Source organism: Mus musculus, chromosome 4, assembly GCF_000001635.26.
Source record: "Mus musculus strain C57BL/6J chromosome 4, GRCm38.p6 C57BL/6J".
Lineage (NCBI taxonomy): Eukaryota > Metazoa > Chordata > Mammalia > Rodentia > Muridae > Mus > Mus musculus.
The window spans coordinates 5,784,323-5,803,243 of record NC_000070.6 but is presented as its reverse complement, the minus strand read 5'-3'; the positions used below and the strand labels follow the sequence as shown (position 1 = coordinate 5,803,243).

Sequence of the window (18,921 nt, the reverse complement as noted above, 5' to 3'; positions counted from 1 at the left end):
CTCAGACTGAACAACTACTGGATTTTTGGGCTTCTTCTTGGTAGACAACCATTGGTGGACTAGCTGAAACATAGCCCTATAGCCTATATGCCATTGTAATTAATCCCAATTGTGTGTGTGTGTGTATTAGTATTTTTGTATATATTCATTCTATAAGTTCTGTTCTTCTGAAGAACCCTGATGAACTGATGAATACTGGAGAGAATTTTCCTGTGAGGAATTGAGGTTACTTGCCATGAAAGCTATATTAGAGAGTGACTTTCTAGCCTGTGCATCCTGATGCACTGCCATCCGTCATCTTGTGAACATCGTCATGAAACAACCTGTCAGGAACCACATGGCTAAGCCAGTCCAGGGTTTTGGTGCACAGACAAGATAACCAGAACTTACTGTTTTAAGTGGCTGAGTTCTGGGGCAATTTATTATACCATGTATTATAAAATTAGTAGGAAAAGATCTTGATGGTAACTTGTCTTTTGTAGAATCCTGGAGGCCTAGATGTGTCTGAAGTCTGAGAGGTAGATGTCGAACATTCTCTCTGTGTTAAGAAGGTAGGATTTATCTTCTCAACAGTCCACTCCATTTAACCATCTAACCATCAAGAAGGTGTCTGCTAGACAGAGGCATGTCAGAGGGCTGAGTGGGGCTGGCTGAGGGGAGGCTCCCATTTAGAAATTTTAGAAACAATACTTCAGATGATACGGTCAAAGCTAAGCTAGACAGCAGCACTGTAATGGATATGGAAGATCTGCTTTAAGATTTGGTGGTTTTTCAGAAAAAAATTGAGTTTGTTTCTAGGACCCTTGAATGAAGTCACCTTATATTCACGAGTGTATGCCTACATGAAACTCTCAGGAGCTGGAAGAAGGTATACTTTGTTGAGTACTTCACATTTAGAAAATGAGCCCCTATTAAGCAACTGAGATAATCTTTTATAGAAACATTTCTAGAAACAAGCTCTCATCTCTCACAGGAACAGAAAGCCTCACATTGTCCAGTATATAAATGAGGCTAGGAGAGTGGACTGACTCTTAAGGATACTAGCTATATAGTGGAGGTTGCAAGCACAATCTACAACCAAGCTAGCCCAAGCCATGGTATACACTTGGCCAGGAAATGTTCATCTCCCCAAAGATGGCTTTCTTAGGAAAATAACATTTTTTAGTATTTTAATTGCTCCCAAAATTGCTAAGTATGCCAAGGCATCTATGTCTTAAAAAGTCACATTTCTATATATGCGGCAAGTAAACAAACCTTTTGTTGGTTGCTTAGAAAATTTCTTATTCTATTAATTTGAATATGTATCACTACCATCCACAGGAGAGTTCTAAAAAAAATGTTTCTTCTGGAAAGCAAGGTTCTAGTTGCAGGGGACACCAAGCGAAGCAGAATGAATTGAAAACCAGTAGGAAGAGTCAAAGATTCAAATTTGCCTTTCAGAAGATAAAATATATATCAGTAAAATAGGTTGACAATCATCAATGTTTTTGAAAATCCCATTTTTATAATGCTTTCTTTTATTTGCATATTAAGTATAACCTTAGAAGAAACTTTTTTCAAATTTCTTGATTCAATACTCATTGACTCCTCAATGTTCAAGTAATAAGGCAGGACACAGTCCCTAAGGAACAGTACTTCTCTTACAAAGTAGCTGTGAAAGTCTAAGTCCTTTTGTGGTAGAGGCTGTTGACCATGGTGGTCCAGGGTTTGCCACCTTGAAAGATGAGTAAGTGGGTAAAGACATGACCTCACAGAGTGGTACTGACATTGAGCCTGAACAAATGAAAACAGGACTAACCATTTCAAAGTTATGCTCCCCACAGTAAGAATTCCAACATTTCAACTAAAGAGTATTCTGAAAATTTCAAGAAAGTCCCGATGTTTAAGGAAAAGCAAAAATAAAATAAAAATAAATTAACTAAGTGAAAAGGTGGCATATTTTAGGGACCTTGCAGTAACTATTTTAGCAAACATGTACTGAAGTAACTACAACTAAGAATAGTGCTGCTCATAATTGTTGAGCTGAGGTGAGATCAATGTAATGGAACAATGTTTCTTGATGCCTATAAAAATGTGCTTCTGACCCACAGTCCACAGTGAAATTCTTATGAAGAAAATAAAGGACAAAGAAATCAGCACAGGTAAAGCCTACACCAGAGCTATTTATTAGCATAACTTTCTTCTTAGATTCCAGAACAACTAAAGTATGTACAAAGTCTTACAGCATTCACTCTGTTTAAAGGCTCCTAGTAGCTGATGAGGAACAGGATGGCTCTGCTGCAAACCTGTGGGCTATGAAGCAGTGCAGCAGCAGACCACCACTGGGGTCCTCTGCTTCCACTGCCAACATTCTAGCAGCTGGCTCATAGCGCCTGGAATCACCTGAGGAGGGAGGGCAGGTTATTGTGGGACCGGGCAACAAGAGACAACAGGGTGGAAAGCTACAGTGTTTCTACAGTTTTCTAGAGCTGTAACAAATACCCTCAGCCTGAGAGAGGAGTATAAACAAAGAAACAGCATCACACTGCTGCAATGTGAAGCTGGGGGCACGGGGACGAGGTGGAATGGAGACTATACTGACATGAATGGTATCCTCACTTCCCTTCACGTCTTCAGAGAGTGCAAACCTGCAGAAATCCAACCCATCTGCCCCAAACAGAACAACTACCATGGGAGCAAGGGAGGAAAACAACAGGAGTTAATAGTTCTTGGCCAAAAGCACAAAACAAAATAACGTTTTAAAAATAGCATTCCATATCAGCTTTAACCAGCTGTAGAGTGGTACTTCCTGTTGGGTTACTACTAGAGATTTCTGAATTATCCCACTTTGAACAGCATCACCAGTCTCTCCACCCTCCTCCCAATCAATATTTAACCTTCTACATTTGCTTATCCCAGATTTTATCTGATTGTCTTTCCTGGGGTCATTACTACAGAAATACCAACTTGTACAGTGAATTGGAGTGAGGGCTACACTGTTGCCCCACAGGGCTCCACCAAGTGGTAAGAGAATACCAAGCCCGAAGCAAAGGAGCAAGGCCCCCCACTTGATTTCACATAAAGAAACTCTAGCCTGGCCCTATCTGTCAGTCATTCTGTGTCTGGTGACAAGTCCCATATATTTTCCCAGTGTTATGGTCTCCCATGTAGGCAAAGTGGCTTTTTGTTTCAAAAAGATTCTGCTCTCAACTTAGAAGCCAGTTGATAAAATTTTTAATTAAGACACAATAGCGCAGGGTATAAAAACACAAAACCACATAAATATCGAAGAAATCGAAACCTTTTTTTTTTTTTTTCCTGTAAACAGTTTTGCTTAAGAGCAAAGCCCTAATCAGACTCTGGCCGGAAACTTTTGGCAGATGTTCAGCAAGGTTCTGCAGAGGTGTGACCAAGGAAGCCAGGCCAGTCGCCATGTTGACAGGCATGCAACTTGAGAACATTGCACAACAAGCAACACAAAGGGTGGAGAAGCTCACAACACTTCAAGGAGACCTCACAACCTTCACAACTGTGTATGCACAGACAGACCCACCCCCCCTCCTTTTCACCACTGTGCCTCTTACACGTGGGACACCTTCTGTGACTCTCTAGCTTGTTTGATGCTATATAGCCACTTGATGATTCTAGCATTTCTTTCAATGGCAGAAATGCCATATGGCACCCGGTCATTGGCACTGTCATCATTTCTAAGGTCACTGTTACTGTCCTGAGACTGTTCACAGTCTGAGCTGATCATGCTTGCGCTGCGGAAGTTGAGAGATATGATGTCAGAATTAGCCCTTGCAAAGTTCTCCATGCCAAGGTTTTCCAGCTCTTCCGGGTCAAGTCCGCAGTAGTTGAAGAACCTCTCCACATCTGCATCTACTCGGAAATACCTGTCACTCAAGTCTGACTTGGACCGCTGAAGGGAAGGTCTCCGGCTGACCCCACAGGCTGGTTCCACCTGGTCAGCCTCGGGGGACTTCATGGCAGCCACCTTGGGCTTGGGAGGCAGGGGAGGGGCTGAACTGCTGCAGGGGATGGCTTTAAGGGGCTTCACACTGGTCACTTTGCGGATGTCTGAGGAGCTGTGTGAGACGTGCAGGAAGGTCTCCGCGGACTGCTCCAGCAGCCTCCTGCTCACGTGGGAGCTGCTCTCCTGCGGGCTGCCATGGCCAGGTGTAGGGTACACCTTCAGCGACTCTGCGAAGGAATGCCGGTGCAGGTCAGTGGTGTCCCTGTGAGGCGGCCAGTTTCGGGAGCTATGCTTGTGGCCGGAGCCAGAACTGGACCCCTCTGAGCTGTTGATGATGTTCTTGAGGATCTCAAGCTTGAGGGTCTCACGTTGCACACCGCTCTCGGTCTTGGCATGGTTGCCGAACACCTTGAGAGTGGGGCTGCCCAGTGCACGCTTGGTTCCTGGGCACACAGGGGGCTTGGCCAACACGGCCGGCTTCACTGGCTCCTGCTTGGCATTGATCACCTCCTGGCTCTTGACGTATTTGGCCTTGTCAGCCTCCAGCCGCTCTACCGCACTGAGTCTCTTGGGGTTGGGCTCAGCCTGCCTGCGGAAGTAGTCGGGTCCTTTGTTCAGGATGCGCAGGGGCACCGCCGACGTGAAGGTGCCCGCGGGGCTGACAGGCTTCACCATGCTACCTGTCTGTAGAGTCTCCGTGGGCATGGTGGGCGGTCTTTCCCCGGCAGCCGTGGTGGATGCTCTTCTGGGTGCCTCTGGCCGGCCTGAACAGACACATGTACACGAAGCACAAAGGGCAGATGAAGGATCCTGGAAGCAGTGTCAGCCGCGGCTGCGCCTCATCTCACAGCTCATTAACCGCCACTGTGGCTTCGGTGCACTTTTCTCCCCTTCCAGGCCGTTCCTACACAAAAAGGCCACAAGCCACAAGTTCCTTTTAATAGGCTTGGCTGCCTCCTTTCTTCTCCCTGAAGGCTGTGGGAGTCTCCTTCAGGTCTTTGTGCTCAACTGCAGGCAGAGCTGAAACACAAAACAACCAACCGCGGGTTAGGAGGGGCGGGTGACATCACAGCTCTAGCAACAGAGGAACCCCGCAGTGCTCCCACCTCGGTGGCACCCCAGCCTGCCAAGAGACCCCCTAAGGTCAGTGAGGCTTGCAACTGGCAATTCCCTGTTAACTTGGCACCGAGGGCAACTGGGACCTCTCATGGAGCCTGCGCCGCCTCGGCAGCAGCCAGATGTGGGCGTTTGCCAGAAAGAAAGCAGCAGAGGCTTCCCACGGAACTCTTCCAGCTGCCTCCCCATTGGTGAGAACCGCCTCCTAAACACGCCTGGCTGGCATCACATAGAGTGAGACCCAGGAAATACTCGTGAATTGAGAACTGAGGGTTCAGCCAAGCCCTGTTCCGTTCTGCAGCTCATTAAATGCTAGGGACTTCCTAAGACCTCCATCTGTTTTTGCAGCAACGTGGGTGATGTGCGCTGTTGTGTCCCTTTTGCAGTGCTGTAAAACTTGTTACCACTTCTGACCAATCTGTCAGTGAAACCTAAACCAATCATTTCTTTAATAATAATCAATTCTTTAACAATTCAAAAACTGGAAAGGTGATGAGAAATAGGGGTGGCAAGAAACAAACCAAACCACAAAAGCTTGTAAGAAATACAACCAGTTTCAGTTTTCTGACTTTTAGCAAGAAGTATTGTTTCAAAGCATTGTTCTAGAAACCAAGAATGCATGTGAAGTTTTTCTCATTAAAATTTACATTTAGTTAAAAATAACTATTATAGAAATACTCAGAGGGGAAGCATATGAGTGGATAAGTTAATTATAAAATGCTATATAATTTCTTATTCTTGACAAGTGTGAAACTTCGTCTTTCCTTTTGCTAGTAGGAGAGCCTACTTACCAACCATTAGCATTCCAAAGCAGCCAGACAATGACCTCACCAGTGTTCTCTTATAACAAGGAATATTAAGAGAGTGATACATCTAGCTAGCATGCTGAGTTACAAAGGTGAACAACATCTAAGGTGATATTACTGTAAGTTTTTCCTGTCATGTGAGATACTGAACACAGGGAGGAAATAACCGGCATCTCTCCTGATAATTTTCTCAAATGCTTCGCCTCTAAATACAATCTATCCTGCTTTATTGGAGCCAATTTTCGTAATCTGCAAAGGGATTTGTTTTAATAAAAATGTGTCCTATGCAATATTTGAGAAACCCCAAGGTGATGAATACATAGTGATTTCCTTTAATTGTGCGATTCTAGTTTGATGCCTCAATTTGGTGAAAAAAAAAAAAAATCAAACAGAAAACAACACCCTGCCACCACCCACAAAAATTAAGTGAGATTCTTTCTTTGAATGTAATTTGAAGAAAACTGCTGGAAGAAGCCCTAATTCTTTGAGCCTGTATGTTGGTTAATCTGCTATTTAGGTTAGGGTCCATCTCACTGGGCAGGGAACAGGGGTGTCTTGAGGAAAGCAGCATCCTGGGCTCTACTGAGCAGACAGCATAGCAACCAGCAAGCCTGGGCGGGGAGGCAAGCCCAGCGATCACAGGTATGGTATGGAAGAGAGAGATGCACACAGTCAGCCTATCTGAGGAAGGTGTCACTGTGGCCTTAGAAATACTTTCTCTGTGACCTCCTCCTTTTTAACTTTTACCCCTTTGCCTTAGAAGCCAGAGTACCCCCTCCCCCTGCAGCTCCCTCTAGAAGCAGGGTATAGAACCCACAACCTTCCCTTAGGTAGATCGTATGTTTTAATGTGCTCTCTGTGCATCAAAAAACCAGGTGGTTCACCTTCGGCCTTTGAGCTTTTAATCCAAAGGCTCTAATCTAATGTAAACCTAAAATCAACTATTTTCCTGGATTTTTTTGTTTGTTTTTGTTTTGGGTGTGTGAGAAACAAGAAAGAGTCTTTTATATAGTACTTTACCCATGGTTAACTATACAACTGTCAAAATGCCTCTATGTCAGGGAAAATGCTGGAAGGTTAGAAAAGAGTGAAGAGTGGGCCTTAGATCTATGCCTAAAGAGAGTAGCCCTCCAAGGTACCCACAGATGGATCAGAAGGCAGCAGCTGAGCGACCTTTCATGGGCATGAATTAGATAAAAGTCCTATAATCCATTCCTGCTCAGAAACATTGTGGCTCAAGGACCCAAGGCAGGTGGTCATTTTAAATTTCAAAATGGGCTGTAGAATATTGGTGACTGACTTAACTTCCCATGCTTTCTGCTTGGACTGTTCTTAGGGGAACTTTCTCCTGAGTAAGGGGTGTGGTGGTGATCAGACAGCATCACTGGTACGACATCCTGACATCCTCGCTGGCCTATGCTCCTCTCTGCTCTCCTCTCTTCCACTTTCACTCTATTATGATCAAAGGCACAGCACATTATCACCACGGCCCAGCTAGCCTGCATGCCCAACCACCTGTGAAGGCAGGCTTTGGTCACCTCTGAAACTCTAAAACCCATCAGTACTCTGAATTCACAAGACTGGGAAATACCAATGCATCTTCTAGGAGCCTTTTCTAGAAAAATGTCTGTTCTTCTTTTCCTATTACTTTCTTCACTCCTGAGACTGGCATCCTTGGGAAGGCTCCTTAGGCTTCTTAGAAACTGCTAGAAATTGGCCATCATGGAATTGTAAAGCCAACATGGAAGAATGTTAAAAACAGTGACACTTTGTAACCACCTCCTATTTTTTCTTTCCATTTCAAGGTCTTCCCTTCCTTCTGGGCCATTCTCATTTCTGTAATAATTTTTAAATAGTAATGAGAGAATACCCAAATAATCAAAAGGCATTGTGGGAAGACTCCAAGGAAAGGGAAAAGCTACTGACATGTTTGGTAGTCAAGGATATTAACAGTCATACTTGATGCCTGCTATGTCCAGTAGCTGGACGTAATGTGGTGGTGTAGGTTGCTCTCACTTAATCCACGGCATCTGCTCCACTATTTCACATGGGGAGCTGTTGTCAGGGCACAGCTGTACAAGCCAGGAGAGATAATCTGAACTGTACGGTATAGATGATCCAGGAGGTGCCCCGGAGCTGTTATCTCAATGTCACAGACAAAGTAACCATGCAGTCCTCCAGGGAATGCTGTAGAGCACAAGACCCTGACATCTGGCACAGGCTCTCTAGTGTGGCTGGGATTAATCACAGCAGTGAGGCCAACTGCTGGGCTCGGACTGGGGAGCTGAGCTTTTTTTAGGGAAAGGAAAAATTGATCTCGCTCTCATAATGTTCCATAAATAAAAGCAACTATAAAGTCTTGCTTTGTTTTTCTTTCCCTTTGGTGGTGGGGACAGAATCCCAGGCTTGCTCATGCAGTAGCACAGCCTTTATCACTGGCCATACCCCAAGCAGGGCTTACTCTCAGACTCAGGGCGCATGGCTGAGGAGGCAGAACCTGACGGACAACCTGACAAAGGGAGAGACTTCCCCTCAGATCATGCTGGCTCCATTCTATACCTGAAGGATAAAAAGACCAGGATAAAGAACGATGGTTGAGTTATACAGCAAAATAGCTGGGTATATCAGGGCAGATGTAAGCTCCAAAGCTATTGTGGGTGTAAGTGCCATGATGTTTGATGGAGTTCTGGGCTGGATGGAGGCTTCCTGGTCACTGGCGCTGTACTAGTCTCAAGAATAATACATGAGAATGCCAAGTGGGATTCAGGAGATTTCCATGAAGGCCCACATTCTCCATTTCTTGTTAGATCCTAAGAGATGCTATTGTATTAGAGTAGCGAGGAGGGAGGAGAGGAGGCCCAAGTCTGGCTTCATGTGTAAACTACAGAACTCACATTACAACATCACAGGAATGGCTAAAGCCACCTCAGATTTTTAAAACAAGTGTTTTGCATCCTTCTAATTTCTTCTTTATCAGCCACTCATGGGGTTATTTAGGTAAAGCCCTGTCAAAATGATATGATATATTAGGGAACATTTAGAACCTTGAGGGGTTAGGGCCAGAAAATATCCTCTATGCACATAGTTCATCTGAAAATGTCCTCTAGTCAGTACTCCTGTAGCTAGGCAAGGCATGCCTAGCTCTGCTCCTGGGCAGCTGGGCTGCTGAGGGGAGAGTGCCCGACTTGAACAAGAAGCCCCAGTTCAGGGCTGCCCAGGAACACGTCTCTCTGTTGCTTAGGAGCAAATCCAGAATTCTGCATAACAGTCTGTCTCATGAAACTCTGTAAGCCAAGCCTGCTCGATTGAGTCGTTTCTTCTCCTTTACTCCATGCTTTTGGTAAATAAAAGAGGAGCACCCTCCAAACTGTAAGTAGGAAAGAAAGCCACTAGAGTCAGAGCACAGTCTGTGGGAACTGAACACACCCACAGAGGTTTCCAAGTGTGAAAGTGGGTCACTCTCCTGGGCACTGCGGCGGTGTAAGTCCGGGAGCAATGCTTCAAAGAGCATGCCTGGCTAATTCCACTCAAAGTCTGCGGAACAGCTCAGTCTTGATTTGCTTATGCATAGAAGCAAACATGTTGGTCTGGTGAGCTGGAAATGCCCTGCTCATTCAAGGGAGTACACAGCAGGCAAGTGCAGCTGCCGGGCCTCTGAACCAGGATTGCAGATCTAATTCTTTGGGTCTCTCCACCTCTGCGCACACATGATCCAGTGTGTGTGTTACTGAACTCTGCCATGTGGCCTCTGGTCTAGTGCCCCTGCTTTTACTTTACAGGTTGGCTCTGGCAAGGTTTGTCTCTTTCTTTCTTTCTTTCTTTCTTTCTTTCTTTCTTTCTTTCTTTCTTTCTTTCTTTCTTTCTTTCTTTCTTTCAACTTATGACTTTAAGCATAAAATTGCAACATGATTAGGAGCAATCCCAATATCTACATCCTAGAATTTTCTTTTCTGAAAACACAGTCATATCATTTTCATGCGCCCTTCTGAATCCTTTTCCAATGCAAGGAATGCACTCAAAGTGTGAGCACTCACTAAAGTATGCACTGTGTGCAGCCTAGTGATTTTTATCTAATGACTGGGCAGTTATGAGTAAGCTGTCAGGCAGAAAAGCCACAGACAATGCAGGGAAATTCAGGCCCATCTGCTGAAGAGTAGTTAAGTAATGTGGTGGGAATGTCGTCAGCCTAGCAACAACAGTCAACTAACTTGAAAGACACTGATGGCCAATGAGCATGACAGGGGACAAAGGGACAAGACTGCTAGTAGGAGAGACAGAAGGACATTGGATTTTATAGACAGCAATGAGAGGCCAGGAAGAGAAGTGAAGCTATAATAACATGGTCACAGTTTTACCTTTAAAACAAAAATTCCCTGCCAATTTGGGGCCAGGTTAAAGACTTGTTGTTAGGTTTCAAACCCAGGACAGGCTGAGGTGCATCTCTTGGTCCCATACTGCATCCTCCAGCAGAAGGGACTGGGCTGCTCTTCCCCCACAGTCTCTTCTCTATATAATCCAGATGTTTTTGGCTATTCACCCCTTTCGTACCTTTGGTCTCCTGGCTGCTGCACCTTCTACCCCTCTCTCCCCTCTTTCTTCACCTCTCCCTCTTCCCACATGGCTCAAGGTCATGTCCACTCTGAACTCTCGATGTCTCTGCCTGTGCTATGCTCTCCCACATATGTGTAATAAGCTTTTCTCCTCTGCCATACCTAGGAGCAGCCATGTCCATTTCCTTTCCTTTTCTTTGTCTATTAACTTACTAAACACAACTACAGAAGAAACAGCTGGAAAATGAAGTTGAAAACGCAGATGACTAATATCCACTTCAACTTTCAACAAGTTCTCTAAACTAAAACTGGAATGTTTTCCATGCTCAGCCTTCCACTGAAGCAGATTTTAATGTGCCTGTCTCCTGTCCCTGTCACAGGTCTTTTTCCCTTAATAGTCTCTTGTCCCACCCAGTTGGTTCTATCAAGGCTGAGTACAAAATTGTTCCAGTCTGTTTTCCTGTTACCATCTCCCAAAGAATACAGTGTAACTATTTACACAACATTTTCCTCTATCTGTCTGTATTACTTTTCTATTACTGTGACAAAATACTTGACAGAAACAATTTAGAAAGGGGAAAAGTTTTATCTTGGCTCTCAGTTTTTGAAGGTTTTAGTTCATTATATTGGGGGAGGCATGGTAGAGCAGCCTACCCAATCAGTGATGGGAGAAGCATATTATAGAGGCTGTTCACATGGCAACAGACCAGGAAGCAGAAAAGATGCTAGCACCAGGGCATGGGTATGACCCTCAAAGGCCTATCCATAGTGATCCACTTCAGTTAGTCAGGCCCAACCTCTTAAATGTCCTACAATTTACCCAAACAGCACTACTAGCTGAGGAACATATGTCAAAAAACCCAGTCCTGTGTGGGGCATGTGAGATTCCAAAGGTAACAGTGGCATTATGGATAATCTAGGGATTACTTCAGTATGTATAACCTGTGGTGGCAGGCTGCATGTACCTCAGGGTCACTGTTGATAGAGCTCAACACAAAATCATAAATTTGCTTAAAACATATTGAATTGTTCGAGATACTTGTGTAACTTGACTGTGCAGTTCTTGTGTAGTGAGTGAGCTTTGCAGGCAATAATGTAGTACCACACATCAAAAGGCTAGATATGGCTGGCAGGAGGATGAGTGTAAATTTTAGGCAAGTAATTCTTCCATCTTAGATAAAGTACTTGAGCATCCATAGATTCTGGGTTGTGAGGGATTTCCCAAACCATCTCCCTATGGAAACCTAGAGAGAGGCGAGGGGATGGAAGAGGAGGGCAGGGGAGGGGAGGGGAAGGAAGGGGAGAGAAATTGGGGAGATTTGGGGGAGCTTATTTGGATTTTTATCTGGGTTTTTCATAGGATTTATAAGAGTACACAGAGACTTTGTTACAGTTAGATTTAGGATGAGAAGATGACAATGTTCAAAGGTGTTTATGATGCACACTACAAGGAACCTCAAGGCAGATAGGACAGGCTGTGGATTCCAGGCTGACTTCTGAGAAACACACACACTGCATGCACTTTAACCGTCTTCCCCTGTACAGCAGTCTTGCCAGACACTATTATGGCAGCTTGGGAACCATTATGCTTGTTTACACATTTGCTTTCCTCCCCCAGGCTTCCAACCAACTCCTTCCTCTGTATATTTCACAGTTGGAAGTAATGAGGTCATCACAGACAATCACATTGAAAGTGTACTAAGGAATCAAGCTTCCTGGGTGGGGGGATTTAAAAGAGACAGTGTTATTCCTGGTGAAAAGTATTTACTCGTCTCAAGGAATAAGATTAGCCATGTTTTCACGTTTGCCCTTTTCTTTCCTTTCCTAGTACAAATGTACTTTTATACCATGGCAATAACTTTTAAGGAATGCAAATATAAGATGGGTGTGGTGGCACATGTTGTAATTCCAGCACTTGAGAGGTGAAGGAAGGGGGATTAAGCTTATCCTGAGCTCCACAGCTAGGACAAGGTTGGCCTTTGATGCATGAATACCTGGGGACTCTGGGGGTGGGGGCAAGAAAGAGAAAAGAAAGAACAAAAGAAACAAATGTGAAGGTGAAGATCAGAAGGAAAAGCAAAAATGGGACTGAAAGGTACCTGTGCACCAGAAAAGACTGAATGTGCCACTGTAACAGGATGAAAGGTATGGATGCACCAGGAGAGACCGAATGTGTTCACTGTAACAGGATGAAAGGTATGGATGCACCAGAAGAGACTGAATGTGACACTGTAACAGGATGAAAGGTATGGATGCACCAGAAGAGACCGAATGTGCCACTGTAACAGGATGAAAGGTATGGATGCACCAGAAGAGACTGAATGTGACACTGTAAACTGGACAGAAGGGAAATGTTTCCAACCATGAGGAAAAATCAAGTCAAAACTTGAACCTCTTCAGGACCAGCATCCTTTCCATTAGTGATGATGTGTTTCTTCCCTTCTCTCTACAGTAAAATCCCTTGCCATCTAGAGTTTGGCAGATGAATTTCAATTACCCCCATCCCCTCTCTCTAAGTGTTGCCATTAGCAATCTGCTTCAGGCTATAAATAAAAATCACCTTCTTTTAACACCATTGAAACCTTTGATAACAGCCATTTTATTTTATTTTATTTTATTTTTTCACGATGATGACTGTCTTAGTTTACTGTTGTGAACAGACACCATGAACAAGGCAACTCTTATAAGGACAACATTTAATTGGGGCTGGTTTACAGGTTCAGAGATTCAGCCCATCATCATCAAGGTAGGAGAATGGAGGCATCCAGGCAGGCAAGGTGTAGGAGGAGCTGAGAGATCTACATTTTCATCTGAAGGCTGCTATCAGAATACTAGCTTCCAGGTAGCTAGGAATGAGTGTCTTAGTCCATGCCCACAGTGACACAGGTACTTCAACAAGGCCACACCTCCTAATAGTGCCACTCCCTGGGGGAAGCATATACAAACCACTACAATTTCGATACGTGTTATTTTTAGTTGATTATAGTCAACTTTTCAACCACAGTAATTCTCTAGGGAGATAGCTCAGTCAGTAAGCATAAGGACATGCAGTTGTTCGATCTAGAGAACATTGGTAAAAACAAAACAGCCAGGATTCTGGAGCCATCATTATCCTCAGCACTCGAGTGGGGAAAGAGTCTCTAGAGCTTCTTGATCAGCTAGCCCAGAGAAGTCAATGATTAGCCTCTATAAACACGCACGTGAAAACTTGCACACACATGTACATACAGCATGTGGATGTCTACAGATGTACTATGCCCTCCCCCCTCCCCTCAATTCTCTGGCCTTAGATTTCTATTTTGTTTTAGTTACATATTTTAACTTTTCATAACATAGGCAAATCATTTTCTCATGCTTTAGTTTTATGTAATTCCTCATATCTGGCTGGTTTTGACACATGCATTTTTTTTTTTTTTTACAACCAGAATATGGGAAGCTAATGTTGGGGCTAGTATGTAGATGCCAGGGAGGGTAGTGCTCACCTGTCAATATTTGAATAAATATGGGTCAGAGAATGGGATATCTACTCTGGTGGATCATGCATGGTCAGCTGATGGCCACAAAGATATACCATCAAACCTACCCGATGGTTCTGCTCAGTTTGGGAAAATTATTTAGATGTGGAGTTTATATACAGGGAACACGCCTTGTCTGAAAGCCTGAAATGCCCCTTACTTTTCCTAAGTGGTGACATGATGCTACATGTGGGAAACACACACCTGAAATGTGATTAGCTATGGTTAACAAGCAGGGGCATTCAAAGTACTGCACAACATTCCCTTCAGGCTGTGCGTATAAAGCATACACAAAACATAAGTGAATCTCTTGTTTTGAGTAGATCTTATCCCCAAGATATCTCATTACACACAGTCAAATATTTATTCCCTCACCCTGTCCCCACCAAACAGCAGGAATCTTACAGGTTTCTGGTACCAAACTGCTGAAATAATGGACTACCTTATTGCTGCTGCTTCTGTGGTGTTCCGAACTGAGCTATTCCGGAGGGAGTTTGCTACCCACAGTGTTCTCCCATGACATCAGGCAAGGAAAGAAAGCAGGATTCGTGGATCGAAGGTGGGGCTGAGGAGAATGCCTCAGGAGAACAGTAAGAGGAGAGCTGTGCTCAGAGCTTGGGTGTGCAACAGAAGGGCCACACAGGGAGCCTGACACAGCTCCTTTGGGGCTCAGAAGCCTGGGAATTAACTTGCAACTAGAATGTGGGCAGTCAAAGTGCTAGACTCTAAAACCAACACAACAAAGAGCAAGAGGAAGTAGCTGCCCTTGCACAAGTACAAAGATGAAATCCAGTCCAATGCAGGCAGGAGGAAAAAAGCAGGATGGAGCTCAGGGGAAAGGTTGCTGTGGACTAGGGGAGAGATGCAACTGTCTATCAGAAGCCTGCAGGGAGACTGCCTGAAACCCCAAATGAAGAAGCAAGGAAGCAGTGAGCACCCGTTAGTCAGGGTGAAGACCCAGCTGCTGCTTCCATTTGGCAAGCCAGAACCCTCTGAAATGTGGCATGAGCAGGAACAGCAGATGCCAGCAGCAAGAGCCCTGAGAGCCCATGTTGTCTTCCCTTATAAACACATTTTCTTTGGTGCACATCACATGTCTCCACAGGGCTTGCTCTGGATGTCAGAGGTGACACCTAATGACGAATGGCAAAGAGATTCAAGGAGGGAAGAGGGAGAAGAATTTTACCCAAGTCTCCCTTTTCCCAGAGGCTCTTAGCAATTCAAGATAGAGCTGGGAGAAGCAGCAGCTCACTGTACCTAGCCATGAGAGCGGAGCTCTCTTTGTGATGGGAAGGTAAGACCTTTCTGCCTGAAACTGAGATGAGGACTCTAAATTATTTAGGGACTGCAAAGGCATGTGTCACATCTGAGATACTAGTCAGGGGGACAAAGGAGAATTCAAGGAACTTGGGAAAAAGAATACATCTTTCATTTTACCTTCAGGGATCGAGGCCAGGAAACACCATGAGCCGCCCACCCCACCCCGACTCCCCTTTGCCTTGATGTTTGCATCTGGCTTCTGAGAACCACCTATGGTTGCAGTGCTTGGATCTTGTACTCACAGACATGAGGTACTCACTAGTCGGCCTGGCCTGACTACTTGCTGCTGTGGGAATGTGAGCACCCGTCAGTCCCTGAGCTTCTCAAGGCAATACTACTTAGCATGATGTGGCCAGCTCACAGGCTGCTGCTCCAATTCTATTACGTGATAGCTCAAGTGCTCAGTGTGACCAGACCCCACACTCATTCAGCCAATGCAGGCTTTGCATTAACTGCTGAGCCTTCTGTTCAGAACTTGGCACTGATAATCACCATCATTCTGTTTCAAGATAATAATAATAATAATAATAATAATAATAATCTTTAAAAAATTATTCCATCAACTCTCACATGGTAGAATTAGAACTATTTGTAGTAGTTCTGTGAAACTGGATTGCCTGCAGTTTCTGCCTAACCGGTCACCTGGATGCCCTCATTTTTTTTTTTTTTTTTTTAACTTGAGGTTCAAAGAAAATACGTGTTTTCAAATTTCAAAGCAAACAGTTATGTGAGCAAACTGGGCCAAAGCAACAAATGGAGCCATTATTAAAGATAAAATCCAGTCCAATACAGGCAGGAGGAAAAAAGCAGGATGGAGCTCAGAGCATGCTGGGTTCTACTGCTCTGTCCTTCGCCAAGGTCCTTTACAGAACATGCACACATGTGTCACTTTCACATGAAGTGAATCACCGTTAAGAGTGTCCACCTTTAAATGAACAAGCAAATGAAACAAAACAGAATCACAAACAAAGTCACATTTCTGGCTCATTGTTCTTCCTTAGTATAAGCAAGGAATACATGGTTATGAGGCCAGCAGCCTTTATTCAGGGGATCTGCCCTTTATCTGGGAGAATAGAAATAGATGCTATGTGTAGCTGGTGCCTAAGGTCCTGTGGAAATGCAATAACAAAAATCCTTAACTAAAGTGTAAAGTTATCAGAGTTCCTAATGAATAGTAACGCAAAGCCTGCATTAGCACAGCCATCCTGAATCAAACACAGAATGGGGCCACTGTCAAATGGTTTTGTTCTCTTCCCTTAGCTCTGCCTTTACCTCTACCATTGTGTGAGTCTGTGCAGAATAAAAGTCCAGGGCCTCTGCCCTCTGTGACAGATCAGTCCAGTCCCTTAGTTAGAAAGTGAGCTGCCTGCCCCATTACCTGAGCCAAGAATAGTTGTCTGCAGCAGCAATTTGGTGAATACTTGCCCCAGGAACTGGAGAGGAAGGGCAGGGCTCCTAAGGCCATCTGCAGAGGTGGCCAGGTCCCCTTTCAGGAAAAGTGTGGTTTCATGGCACACAAAGACCCCAGAGCAAGGCTCAGGACTGCTTGGATCTGGCAAGTTTTGTCCAGTTCTCTCTCCAACATTTATCTTATTTTTCTACATTTTGCATATCATTTTGCGTTTTCCTTTCACATTATTTGTGTACCTCACAGTAGCTTTGTACCCCAAGGCTCATAACATAAAAAATGATTACTGCTATAACACAGATAAGCAAAATACTTCTGCAAGAAATTTCTAATTCCTACTGTACAGCCTTTGGGTAAAAAAATAAAAGTTACTCTGAAATAAATATTACAATTTGTATTGTAAGAATCTGGGAAACATTTAAACTTGAAGGAGGAAAAATAAGGCAGCATTTTCTTTAGGAAGAAGGACCCAGTTCTTCATGAATACATCAGGCATTTGCTGTATAATGCTGTATAATGCTCTTTAAAAGTTGTCTACTAAAAATGTCTGCTTCTCCCAACACAGGGTTTTACCGTCCATCCCCTTAGCAGTGATCCCCTCATCACACAATGGGACTGCATCCTGATAAAGCCATTGGAAACTGAAAACACCACAAGGGGGAAAGGCATCAATCCACATTCCACACTGAGCCTTCTTGCTTAGCTATTCTCTGAAGCTGCGTGCCAGCTGCTTCCCACTGGGACCCAGAGAAGCACTGTGAGCTCTGGCTTGCTTCTTGTCACCCAGAACCATAGGAAAGGACTGTATGCCACTCTGCTAGTCCTTGGGAGATCAACACTCCATGTTCAGAGAGCATTGTGTGTGTATCTCTTTTGTATCATCATATAGTCAAAAAAAGTAAGTTAAGCCACTGGATAAGGAGGTTGGGTTTCTAAAGCAGGTACTACCAACTTTAAATGTCTGAAGTCACAATGGAAGTGCTCTGTGCCCCAGCGGAAGGGGCTTGATCTAGATGTAGGAACAGGGATATTCTATTCTATCTGACAATGTTGCACTGCTACTATGCCCCTTAAATATATGTAGGTCTCCTAAAGTCCTCACCTTACTATACAGTAGGTGCTCATTAATATGCTCATGGAGATGAAATAAAATGATAAATGTTGGGTGGAATAAATATCAACTGGCCCCTTTTATATTGTAAGGGTCCAATGAAGATATCAGATAGAAAACTTGGAACACAGGAATATTTATCAATTTTGGATGAGGCTTGAGACACATCCTTCGGGTTGAATATCATAGTTCATTAGCACACAAGTACAGAGAAACCATGCACAATTTAGCACACATTAGCATTGCACTGTGGTTAAGACAGAGACAAAGAACAAATGTGGTGGAAGATGTAAAGCTGAACCATTGGGTTCCTATGAATCAATAATAACTATTTTGCCAATGAACACTAAAAGCATTCTTCATATTCTTCCAGCTGTTGACTTGAGACCTCTGGAAACAAAGAGTTAAAAACTTTCTTTCTTCAGCTGGGCAGTGGTGGTGTATGCCTTTAATCCCAGGAAGCAGAAACAGGCAAATCTTTGAGGTTGAGGCCAGCCTGTTCTACAGAGCAAGTTTCAGGACAGCCAGGGCTACACAGAGAAACCCTGTCTAGGAAAAGTCTCTTTTTTCATTCCTAAGGACTTTTGCCTCAACTGTGGGATAAAAATATATCCAAATGAGACATATAAGATGACAGATACCTAGTTTTTCAGAGCACATTATTTTCATATTTTAGTGCCTAACATATCTTACATGAACATAAAATAGTCTTTGGCTCAGAATTGTGCACATATACACACTGAGAGACAGGGTCGGGGTAGGGAACGAACGAATGAGCACATTCTCTATAATTTCCACTCAAAATATTTTTGGGCCCGAGAGGCAAGGTAGGCAAGGAATGATTAGCAGATTTCTTTCAGCCTGCCCAGGCCCTTCCAGCTCTGCCTCTGAGAACCTTAGAATGCAAGCACCCAGATGGCCTCTCTATCAGGCAGGGTTTTGAGAGATTTGGAGAGGATTCTTGTAGGGTATTGGAGTGAGGTCTACGCCTACAGGCTCTCTTCCCTCTAAGGCCTCACCTCTTGCCCATTCTGCTCCTCCCTCCTCCTTCTGCTCCTCTCCAATACCCTGCCCTCTTGGAACTTGTTAAACTGACAAGTAACCAAACCTTTGGGAATCCTTTCTAAGCTGTTCTCCTTC

General features: G+C 44.1%; 1 protein-coding gene across 11 annotated transcripts in view, besides 1 other annotated feature; it reads right to left on the bottom strand.

Annotated features, from left to right (window-relative positions):
* Positions 1-2,142: 2,142 nt before the first annotated feature.
* Fam110b (family with sequence similarity 110, member B) overlaps positions 2,143-18,921 on the bottom strand; it is a 157,093-nt gene continuing 140,314 nt past the window's right edge. For 10 of the 11 annotated variants that reach the window (XM_006537896.4, XM_030253522.1, NM_173426.3 and 7 more), the window contains one exon: positions 2,143-4,975. In XM_006537896.4, the coding sequence (XP_006537959.1) occupies positions 3,560-4,660 (1,101 nt within the window). In that variant the 5' untranslated portion in view covers positions 4,661-4,975 and the 3' untranslated portion in view covers positions 2,143-3,559. Of the gene's footprint in view, positions 4,976-5,061; positions 5,215-18,921 lie in introns of those variants that run through there. The other variant, XM_006537898.4, reaches the window with a different exon arrangement.
* Positions 2,908-6,417: an enhancer, noted in NCBI's record as "VISTA enhancer mm718". NCBI's record gives its function as "enhancer in: other[3/11]" and the evidence as "EXISTENCE:transgenic organism evidence [ECO:0001131][PMID:17130149]".